Here is a 12,280-nt window from a genome sequence, read left to right as displayed (position 1 = left end):
TGTGTACGGTACAGCACTGTGTATGGCTCTGTGTACGGTACAGCACTGTGTATAGCGTGTGGCTCTGTGTAAGGTACAGCACTGTGTATGGCTCTGTGTACGGTACAGCACTGTGTATGGCTCTGTGTACGGTACAGCACTGTGTATGGCTCTGTGTACGGTACAGCACTGTGTATAGCTCTGTGTACGGTACAGCACTGTGTATGGCTCTGTGTACGGTACAGCACTGTGTATAGCTCTGTGTACGGTACAGCACTGTGTATGGCTCTGTGTACGGTACAGCACTGTGTATAGCGTATGGCTCTGTGTACGGTACAGCACTGTGTATGGCTCTGTGTACGGTACAGCACTGTGTATAGCTCTGTGTACGGTACAGCACTGTGTATGGCTCTGTGTACGGTACAGCACTGTGTATAGCGTATGGCTCTGTGTACGGTACAGCACTGTGTATGGCTCTGTGTACGGTACAGCACGGTGTATAGCTCTGTGTACGGTACAGCACTGTGTATAGCTCTGTGTACGGTACAGCACTGTGTATGGCTCTGTGTACGGTACAGCACTGTGTATAGCGTGTGGCTCTGTGTACGGTACAGCACTGTGTGTGGCTCTGTGTACGGTACAGCACTGTGTATAGCTCTGTGTACGGTACAGCACTGTGTATAGTGTATGGCTCTGTGTACAGCACTGTGTATAGTGTATGGCTCTGTGTACAGCACTGTGTATAGTGTATGGCTCTGTGTACAGCACTGTGTATAGTGTATGGCTCTGTGTACAGCACTGTGTATAGTGTATGGCTCTGTGTACAGCACTGTGTATAGTGTATGGCTCTGTGTACAGCACTGTGTATAGTGTATGGCTCTGTGTACAGCACTGTGTATAGCGTATGGCTCTGTGTACAGCACTGTGTATAGTGTATGGCTCTGTGTACGGCACTGTGTATAGTGTGGCTCTGTGTACGGCACTGTGTATAGTGTATGGCTCTGTGTACAGCACTGTGTATAGTGTATGGCTCTGTGTACAGCACTGTGTATAGTGTATGGCTCTGTGTACAGCACTGTGTATAGTGTATGGCTCTGTGTATGGTACAGCACTGTGTATAGCGTGTGGCTCTGTGTACAGCACTGTGTATAGTGTATGGCTCTGTGTACAGCACTGTGTATAGTGTATGGCTCTGTGTACAGCACTGTGTATAGTGTATGGCTCTGTGTACAGCACTGTGTATAGTGTATGGCTCTGTGTACAGCACTGTGTATAGTGTATGGCTCTGTGTACAGCACTGTGTATAGTGTATGGCTCTGTGTACAGCACTGTGTATAGTGTATGGCTCTGTGTACAGCACTGTGTATAGTGTATGGCTCTGTGTACAGCACTGTGTATAGTGTATGGCTCTGTGTACAGCACTGTGTATAGTGTATGGCTCTGTGTACAGCACTGTGTATAGTGTATGGCTCTGTGTACAGCACTGTGTATAGTGTATGGCTCTGTGTACAGCACTGTGTATAGTGTATGGCTCTGTGACAGCACTGTGTAAGTGTATTTGTGTACAGCACTGTGTATAGTGTATGTATGGCTCTGTGTACAGCACTGTGTGTAGCGTATGGCTCTGTGTACGGTACAGCACTGTGTGTAGTGTATGGCTCTGTGTACGGTACAGCACTGTGTATAGCGTATGGCTCTGTGTACGGTACAGCACTGTGTATAGCGTATGGCTCTGTGTACGGTACAGCACTGTGTATGGCTCTGTGTACGGTACAGCACTGTGTATGGCTCTGTGTACGGTACAGCACTGTGTATGGCTCTGTGTACGGTACAGCACTGTGTATAGCTCTGTGTACGGTACAGCACTGTGTATGGCTCTGTGTACGGTACAGCACTGTGTATAGCTCTGTGTACGGTACAGCACTGTGTATGGCTCTGTGTACGGTACAGCACTGTGTATAGCGTATGGCTCTGTGTACGGTACAGCACTGTGTATGGCTCTGTGTACGGTACAGCACTGTGTATAGCTCTGTGTACGGTACAGCACTGTGTATGGCTCTGTGTACGGTACAGCACTGTGTGTGGCTCTGTGTACGGTACAGCACTGTGTATAGCTCTGTGTACGGTACAGCACTGTGTATAGCTCTGTGTACGGTACAGCACTGTGTATAGCGTATGGCTCTGTGTACGGTACAGCACTGTGTATGGCTCTGTGTACGGTACAGCACTGTGTATAGCGTATGGCTCTGTGTACGGTACAGCACTGTGTATGGCTCTGTGTACGGTACAGCACTGTGTATGGCTCTGTGTACGGTACAGCACTGTGTATAGCGTGTGGCTCTGTGTACGGTACAGCACTGTGTATAGCTCTGTGTACGGTACAGCACTGTGTATGGCTCTGTGTACGGTACAGCACTGTGTATAGCTCTGTGTACGGTACAGCACTGTGTATAGTGTATGGCTCTGTGTACGGTACAGCACTGTGTATAGCGTGTGGCTCGGTGTACGGTACAGCACTGTGTATGGCTCTGTGTACGGTACAGCACTGTGTATGGCTCTGTGTACGGTACAGCACTGTGTATGGCTCTGTGTACGGTACAGCACTGTGTATGGCTCTGTGTACGGTACAGCACTGTGTATAGCTCTGTGTACGGTACAGCACTGTGTATGGCTCTGTGTACGGTACAGCACTGTGTATAGTGTATGGCTCTGTGTACGGTACAGCACTGTGTATGGCTCTGTGTACGGTACAGCACTGTGTATGGCTCTGTGTACGGTACAGCACTGTGTATAGCTCTGTGTACGGTACAGCACTGTGTATGGCTCTGTGTACGGTACAGCACTGTGTATAGCTCTGTGTACGGTACAGCACTGTGTATGGCTCTGTGTACGGTACAGCACTGTGTATAGCTCTGTGTACGGTACAGCACTGTGTATGGCTCTGTGTACGGTACAGCACTGTGTAAGCTCTGTGTACGGTACAGCACTGTGTATGGCTCTGTGTACGGTACAGCACTGGTATAGCGTATGGCTCTGTGTACGGTACAGCACTGTGTATGGCTCTGTGTACGGTACAGCACTGTGTATAGCTCTGTGTACGGTACAGCACTGTGTATGGCTCTGTGTACGGTACAGCACTGTGTATAGCGTATGGCTCTGTGTACGGTACAGCACTGTGTATGGCTCTGTGTACGGTACAGCACTGTGTATAGCTCTGTGTACGGTACAGCACTGTGTATAGCGTGTGGCTCTGTGTACGGTACAGCACTGTGTATAGCTCTGTGTACGGTACAGCACTGTGTATAGTGTATGGCTCTGTGTACAGCACTGTGTATAGTGTATGGCTCTGTGTACGGCACTGTGTATAGTGTATGGCTCTGTGTACAGCACTGTGTATAGTGTATGGCTCTGTGTACAGCACTGTGTATAGTGTATGGCTCTGTGTACAGCACTGTGTATAGTGTATGGCTCTGTGTACAGCACTGTGTATAGTGTATGGCTCTGTGTACAGCACTGTGTATAGTGTATGGCTCTGTGTACAGCACTGTGTATAGTGTATGGCTCTGTGTACAGCACTGTGTATAGTGTATGGCTCTGTGTACAGCACTGTGTATAGTGTATGGCTCTGTGTATGGTACAGCACTGTGTATAGTGTATGGCTCTGTGTACAGCACTGTGTGTAGCGTATGGCTCTGTGTACAGCACTGTGTATAGTGTATGGCTCTGTGTACAGCACTGTGTATAGTGTATGGCTCTGTGTACGGTACAGCACTGTGTATAGTGTATGGCTCTGTGTACAGCACTGTGTATAGTGTATGGCTCTGTGTACAGCACTGTGTATAGTGTATGGCTCTGTGTACGGTACAGCACTGTGTATAGCGTATGGCTCTGTGTACGGTACAGCACTGTGTATAGCGTATGGCTCTGTGTACGGTACAGCACTGTGTATGGCTCTGTGTACGGTACAGCACTGTGTATAGCTCTGTGTACGGTACAGCACTGTGTATAGTGTATGGCTCTGTGTACGGTACAGCACTGTGTATAGCGTATGGCTCTGTGTACGGTACAGCACTGTGTATAGCGTATGGCTCTGTGTACGGTACAGCACTGTGTATGGCTCTGTGTACGGTACAGCACTGTGTATGGCTCTGTGTACGGTACAGCACTGTGTATAGCTCTGTGTACGGTACAGCACTGTGTATGGCTCTGTGTACGGTACAGCACTGTGTATAGCGTGTGGCTCTGTGTACGGTACAGCACTGTGTGTGGCTCTGTGTACGGTACAGCACTGTGTATAGCTCTGTGTACGGTACAGCACTGTGTATGGCTCTGTGTACGGTACAGCACTGTGTATAGCTCTGTGTACGGTACAGCACTGTGTATAGCTCTGTGTACGGTACAGCACTGTGTATGGCTCTGTGTACGGTACAGCACTGTGTATAGCTCTGTGTACGGTACAGCACTGTGTATGGCTCTGTGTACGGTACAGCACTGTGTATAGCGTGTGGCTCTGTGTACGGTACAGCACTGTGTGTGGCTCTGTGTACGGTACAGCACTGTGTATAGCTCTGTGTACGGTACAGCACTGTGTATGGCTCTGTGTACGGTACAGCACTGTGTATAGCTCTGTGTACGGTACAGCACTGTGTATGGCTCTGTGTACGGTACAGCACTGTGTATGGCTCTGTGTACGGTACAGCACTGTGTATAGCTCTGTGTACGGTACAGCACTGTGTATGGCTCTGTGTACGGTACAGCACTGTGTATAGCTCTGTGTACGGTACAGCACTGTGTATGGCTCTGTGTACGGTACAGCACTGTGTATAGCGTGTGGCTCTGTGTACGGTACAGCACTGTGTATAGCTCTGTGTACGGTACAGCACTGTGTATGGCTCTGTGTACGGTACAGCACTGTGTATAGCTCTGTGTACGGTACAGCACTGTGTATGGCTCTGTGTACGGTACAGCACTGTGTATAGCGTGTGGCTCGGTGTACGGTACAGCACTGTGTATGGCTCTGTGTACGGTACAGCACTGTGTATGGCTCTGTGTACGGTACAGCACTGTGTATGGCTCTGTGTACGGTACAGCACTGTGTATGGCTCTGTGTACAGCACTGTGTATAGCGTATGGCTCTGTGTACGGTACAGCACTGTGTATGGCTCTGTGTACGGTACAGCACTGTGTATAGTGTATGGCTCTGTGTACGGTACAGCACTGTGTTTAGCGGATGGCTCTGTGTACGGTACAGCACTGTGTATAGCGTGTGGCTCTGTGTACGGTACAGCACTGTGTATGGCTCTGTGTACGGTACAGCACTGTGTATGGCTCTGTGTACGGTACAGCACTGTGTATAGCGGATGGCTCTGTGTACGGTACAGCACTGTGTATAGTGTGTGGCTCTGTGTACGGTACAGCACTGTGTGTGGCTCTGTGTACGGTACAGCACTGTGTAGTGTGGCTCTGTGTACGGTACAGCACTGTGTGTGGCTCTGTGTACGGTACAGCACTGTGTATAGTGTATGGCTCTGTGTACAGCACTGTGTATAGTGTATGGCTCTGTGTACAGCACTGTTGTATAGTGTATGGCTCTGTGTACAGCACTGTGTATAGTGTATGGCTCTGTGTACGGTACAGCACTGTGTATAGTGTATGGCTCTGTGTACAGCACTGTGTATAGTGTATGGCTCTGTGTACAGCACTGTGTATAGTGTATGGCTCTGTGTACAGCACTGTGTATAGTGTATGGCTCTGTGTACAGCACTGTGTATAGTGTATGGCTCTGTGTACAGCACTGTGTGTAGCGTGTGGCTCTGTTTACGGTTACAGCACTGTGTATGGCTCTGTGTACGGTACAGCACTGTGTATGGCTCTGTGTACGGTACAGCACTGTGTATAGCTCTGTGTACGGTTACAGCACTGTGTATGGCTCTGTGTACGGTACAGCACTGTGTATAGCGTGTGGCTCTGTGTACGGTACAGCACTGTGTATGGCTCTGTGTACGGTACAGCACTGTGTATGGCTCTGTGTACGGTACAGCACTGTGTATAGCTCTGTGTACGGTACAGCACTGTGTATGGCTCTGTGTACGGTACAGCACTGTGTATAGTGTATGGCTCTGTGTACGGTACAGCACTGTGTATGGCTCTGTGTACGGTACAGCACTGTGTATGGCTCTGTGTACGGTACAGCACTGTGTATAGCTCTGTGTACGGTACAGCACTGTGTATGGCTCTGTGTACGGTACAGCACTGTGTATAGCTCTGTGTACGGTACAGCACTGTGTATGGCTCTGTGTACGGTACAGCACTGTGTATAGCTCTGTGTACGGTACAGCACTGTGTATGGCTCTGTGTACGGTACAGCACTGTGTATAGCGTATGGCTCTGTGTACGGTACAGCACTGTGTATGGCTCTGTGTACGGTACAGCACTGTGTATAGCTCTGTGTACGGTACAGCACTGTGTATGGCTCTGTGTACGGTACAGCACTGCGTATGGCTCTGTGTACGGTACAGCACTGTGTATAGCTCTGTGTACGGTACAGCACTGTGTATGGCTCTGTGTACGGTACAGCACTGTGTATAGCTCTGTGTACGGTACAGCACTGTGTATAGCGTGTGGCTCTGTGTACGGTACAGCACTGTGTATAGCTCTGTGTACGGTACAGCACTGTGTATAGCTCTGTGTACGGTACAGCACTGTGTATGGCTCTGTGTACGGTACAGCACTGTGTATAGCGTGTGGCTCGGTGTACGGTACAGCATGTGTATGGCTCTGTGTACGGTACCGCACTGTGTATGGCTCTGTGTACGGTACAGCACTGTGTATGGCTCTGTGTACGGTACAGCACTGTGTATGGCTCTGTGTACAGCACTGTGTATAGCGTATGGCTCTGTGTACGGTACAGCACTGTGTATGGCTCTGTGTACGGTACAGCACTGTGTATAGTGTATGGCTCTGTGTACGGTACAGCACTGTGTTTAGCGGATGGCTCTGTGTACGGTACAGCACTGTGTATAGCGTGTGGCTCTGTGTACGGTACAGCACTGTGTATGGCTCTGTGTACGGTACAGCACTGTGTATAGCGGATGGCTCTGTGTACGGTACAGCACTGTGTATAGTGTGTGGCTCTGTGTACGGTACAGCACTGTGTGTGGCTCTGTGTACGGTACAGCACTGTGTATAGTGTATGGCTCTGTGTACGGTACAGCACTGTGTGTGGCTCTGTGTACGGTACAGCACTGTGTATAGTGTATGGCTCTGTGTACAGCACTGTGTATAGTGTATGGCTCTGTGTACGGTACAGCACTGTGTATAGTGTATGGCTCTGTGTACAGCACTGTGTATAGTGTATGGCTCTGTGTACAGCACTGTGTATAGTGTATGGCTCTGTGTACAGCACTGTGTATAGTGTATGGCTCTGTGTACAGCACTGTGTATAGTGTATGGCTCTGTGTACAGCACTGTGTGTAGCGTGTGGCTCTGTGTACGGTACAGCACTGTGTATGGCTCTGTGTACGGTACAGCACTGTGTATGGCTCTGTGTACGGTACAGCACTGTGTATAGCTCTGTGTACGGTACAGCACTGTGTATGGCTCTGTGTACGGTACAGCACTGTGTATAGCGTGTGGCTCTGTGTACGGTACAGCACTGTGTATGGCTCTGTGTACGGTACAGCACTGTGTATGGCTCTGTGTACGGTACAGCACTGTGTATAGCTCTGTGTACGGTACAGCACTGTGTATGGCTCTGTGTACGGTACAGCACTGTGTATAGTGTATGGCTCTGTGTACGGTACAGCACTGTGTATGGCTCTGTGTACGGTACAGCACTGTGTATGGCTCTGTGTACGGTACAGCACTGTGTATAGCTCTGTGTACGGTACAGCACTGTGTATGGCTCTGTGTACGGTACAGCACTGTGTATAGCTCTGTGTACGGTACAGCACTGTGTATGGCTCTGTGTACGGTACAGCACTGTGTATAGCTCTGTGTACGGTACAGCACTGTGTATGGCTCTGTGTACGGTACAGCACTGTGTATAGCGTATGGCTCTGTGTACGGTACAGCACTGTGTATGGCTCTGTGTACGGTACAGCACTGTGTATAGCTCTGTGTACGGTACAGCACTGTGTATGGCTCTGTGTACGGTACAGCACTGTGTATGGCTCTGTGTACGGTACAGCACTGTGTATAGCTCTGTGTACGGTACAGCACTGCGTATGGCTCTGTGTACGGTACAGCACTGTGTATAGCTCTGTGTACGGTACAGCACTGTGTATGGCTCTGTGTACGGTACAGCACTGTGTATAGCTCTGTGTACGGTACAGCACTGTGTATAGCGTGTGGCTCTGTGTACGGTACAGCACTGTGTGTGGCTCTGTGTACGGTACAGCACTGTGTATAGCTCTGTGTACGGTACAGCACTGTGTATAGTGTATGGCTCTGTGTACAGCACTGTGTATAGTGTATGGCTCTGTGTACGGCACTGTGTATAGTGTATGGCTCTGTGTACAGCACTGTGTATAGTGTATGGCTCTGTGTACAGCACTGTGTATAGTGTATGGCTCTGTGTACAGCACTGTGTATAGTGTATGGCTCTGTGTACAGCACTGTGTATAGTGTATGGCTCTGTGTACAGCACTGTGTATAGTGTATGGCTCTGTGTACAGCACTGTGTATAGTGTATGGCTCTGTGTACAGCACTGTGTATAGTGTATGGCTCTGTGTACAGCACTGTGTATAGTGTATGGCTCTGTGTACGGTACAGCACTGTGTATAGTGTACGGTACAGCACTGTGTATGGCTCTGTGTACGGTACAGCACTGTGTATAGCGTGTGGCTCTGTGTACGGCTCTGTGTACGGTACAGCACTGTGTATAGTGTACGGTACAGCACTGTGTATGGCTCTGTGTACGGTACAGCACTGTGTATAGTGTACGGTACAGCACTGTGTATGGCTCTGTGTACGGTACAGCACTGTGTATAGCGTGTGGCTCTGTGTACGGCTCTGTGTACAGTACAGCACTGTGTATGGCTCCCTGTGCTTTCCCACCTCTGACTGCCGGCTTTGTCTTCTCCTCGGCAGGTCTCCGCTTCCTCAGGCACACGTCCATCGTGCAGCTGAGTCTGGACGGTTCGGGGGTCACTCTCCAGGGGGTTTCTGATCTGATGAGCGTCTGTCCCACCATCACCAGTGTGAGAGCCAGCAACCTGAGGGTGATTCCTACTGAGCAGGTGTCTGAAGAGGAGGGTGGGAGCTGAGCTTTCCTCCATGATGAGGTCATCGGTAGATTCCTTCTGAGGTGTTGTGTAGTGTCAGACTAGTGATCTCATCACCAGGTCCTGATCTGGGGTGGGAGCAGGAGACTCTAGAGCAGATGTTTTACTTTCATGTCAGAGGATTTATTTTATTGCACCATCTACAGTGTCCAATAAAACATTTTTATGAATCTGTGTTATTGTGCAAGTCAATCAAACTGCAGAGTGAGGTGCCGATCCTGGTCTGGGTCCATCTGCTGGAAGCCTCCTCTCCAGACAGGACCATCTTCTGGTCTGCTGCGGCACTAGCACAAAGCGTGAAGAATGCCCAAAGAGGTTTAAGGCAGATTTGTGTCTCTATAAAGGGGCTCAGTGCCTTGGTCTCTGTTCTATGTGTCATTATTATGAGAGAAGTAAAGATGGGAGCTAGAGCTTGTGATATAGCAGCAAAGTGCAACATACTAGAGCGTAGAGGTAGCTCAGTAGAAGACTTGGTGATAAGAAGGTAGAACACACCAGAGCATGGAGACCACTCAGGAGAAGATTTGATGATGAGAGCATGTGATAGTAAGAATATAGAACACACCAGACCATGGATGAAGCTCAGGAGAAGACTTGGTGATGTGAGGTTGTGAGGAAGGCAGAATATACCAGAACATGAAGGCTGCTCAGGAGACAACTTGGTGATGAGAACACGTGATGTAGGATCAAGGTAGAATACACCAGAGCATGGTGGCAGCTCGGGAGAAGAATGGATGATGAAAGCATGGTGGCAGCTCAGTAGAAGACTTGATAATGAAAGGTTGTGAGGCAGGAAGAAGGTAGAATTTACCAGGGCATAGAAGCAGTTCAGAAGACTTAATGATGAGAACCTGTAAAATCTACCAAAGTGTAGAGGCAGCTCAAGAGGAGATTTGGTGTTGAGGGGTTGTGATGTAGGAAGAAGGATGAAATACATTGGCAGAGGAAAAGACTCTGATAAGATCATGTCTTGTAGAGAGAAGGTAGGATACAACAAAGGCAGCTAGGAAGACTTGATAATGAGAGGTCAGGAGGCTTCGGGGTGGATCTGCCTTCACCATGGGTTGATGTGTAACCACAGCACTTACTGAATGTTCATGATCTCCACCATAGGTGATGTATGCAGAGGCTCAGTGATGGGATGCAGTGGTTGTTGTTGAACATGATTAGAGCCGTAGTTATTTTTTTGTTATTTGTATGTTTCTAACTAAGCAAATGAAAGGACTTTACCATGCACTCACTTTATCTCCAGTGGCTGGTTTCTCAGATTTCACTGAGGGTCACATGACCTGTGATGTCAGCTTCTCTCCCCGCTCTGATGATTTGTGCACAAGCCTGAAAGAGCAGACAGGGGACATCACTGTGCAGGCCACGCCCCCTGCACTGCCTTCTGCTCTCTCTCCCTGGATTCTTAACCCCTTCAGCTGCACAGACTCAGGGCTGAAGGCTTTACTGAGTAGGTGCAGGCAGTGAGGAGACAAATGCTGGGCACAGGAGCTGACAGACTAGAGGAGTTCTGCACAATAACAGGTAGGGGGAAGATCCTGTGTGTATCAGCAGTGTCATTGTACAGCTGGGACTTGTAGTCCTACCCATACAACATGCTGCTGTGTCTCCCAGCAGTCAGACATGTCACTCAGGGCAGCACTTGTAGTCACTCCCTTTCCAGAGCGGGGGAGGGGCGGAGATTGTTGTTATTGCAGGTAAACAAAGAGCCAGAAGAGAAGCAGGAAAATGAGGAAATAGAATTTATTTATTTTACCTAAAAGCTCTGTTATATATTGCTGCCCATCAGATTTACAGTGCTATATATTTTGTTTCATAACTCTGACAACCCCTTTAAGAGGACAAATGACAGATGGATCTCTGATGTGAGATCCAAGAACTGTCCCCAGGATCCTATGATCTTATTTTCATTCAGGGTTGACAGTAAAGGAGTTGGACTTGTTGTGGTGCAGATGTCACAGGTCATTATACCCACCATTTCTGAAGTCCAGTTCCTTTATAATCTAGAAACCACAAAAGAAGGTCAACCTGCCGACCATCGTCAGCTTTTCAAATGAAGAAAGCAAGGAAAGGGTTAAAAGGAAATCAATGTAAATAACAAAGTCATTTAAAGACACTTAACAAGATATCTATTGATAGGTTACACGTAGGAAATAGGTCAAAAGAAAATAGAGAATTGACGTGCTTAATTAAAGAAACTTGATACCTTTATTAATGAATGGGTATGAGCAAGAGTGATCAATATACTCGGATGCTCTTGATATAAAAAAATGCAAACAGCGAACCTCCTATTAGGGATAGGTGGTACAAGTAAATCACTCTAGTGACGGGGATGATAAAGGGTAGGTCTTTGGGAAAGTTTCTCTCCCTAGACAACCCTACGGAACTATGTCCTGAAGCACAGGGATGTCCCCTAATGGTGGAGACACCCTGCCCCCGTACCTAAGCCTAGATATGGCCCTAGTGATGCCCTACTTAGCAAAGCTGGATCGAGAAATATTAATCCAGAGAAGCAAAACGAAAAAATAATAAGTCAAATGTAAATGATAGAAAGACAACCCCAACGCGTTTCGGCTGCATACAGCAGCTCATCAGGAGGTGATGGCAGTGTAGTCAACGTAGGGAATGAAGTAAGCAAAAGAATTTCTATTATAAGAAACTGTAGTGCTTAGAAAAATAAGATGGTACTTAGCTCCTTGGCATACTTGATGGTGCTGTGTATACAGATATGTATCTCTTGTCCGTATATATGATGGATTCTGAGGGTAAAAAACGTGCTATATGTCAGACATTTATATAGGCCTGCAAAAACAAAGTACTCTGTGTCTGACATTCATATATGATTCTGAGCAAGTAAAGTACTTAGTCACAAGTGTTCATATAGCCATAGTGTACTGATCAATATAACAAGGTATATTATATACCACTCAGACATTAACATCAGGGGACAAGTCCGTGGTGTAAGCGATGTAATGTACTCACCAGACAGAGGGAGACCCTGTAACAGGCA

General features: G+C 48.2%; 1 protein-coding gene across 2 annotated transcripts in view; it reads left to right on the top strand.

The window, feature by feature from the left end:
* LOC122923640 overlaps positions 1-9,434 on the top strand; it is a 31,268-nt gene extending 21,834 nt beyond the window's left edge. For both annotated transcript variants that reach the window (XM_044274492.1, XM_044274491.1), the window contains exon 18: positions 9,071-9,434. In XM_044274492.1, the coding sequence (XP_044130427.1) occupies positions 9,071-9,246 (176 nt within the window). In that variant the 3' untranslated portion in view covers positions 9,247-9,434. The remainder of the gene's footprint in view (positions 1-9,070) is intronic.
* The last annotated feature ends 2,846 nt before the right edge of the window (positions 9,435-12,280 follow it).

Source organism: Bufo gargarizans, unplaced genomic scaffold (assembly GCF_014858855.1).
Source record: "Bufo gargarizans isolate SCDJY-AF-19 unplaced genomic scaffold, ASM1485885v1 original_scaffold_1782_pilon, whole genome shotgun sequence".
NCBI classification, from domain to species: domain Eukaryota; kingdom Metazoa; phylum Chordata; class Amphibia; order Anura; family Bufonidae; genus Bufo; species Bufo gargarizans.
Note: the sequence above shows the minus strand (reverse complement) of the source record. Positions and strands in the feature narration are given on the sequence as shown.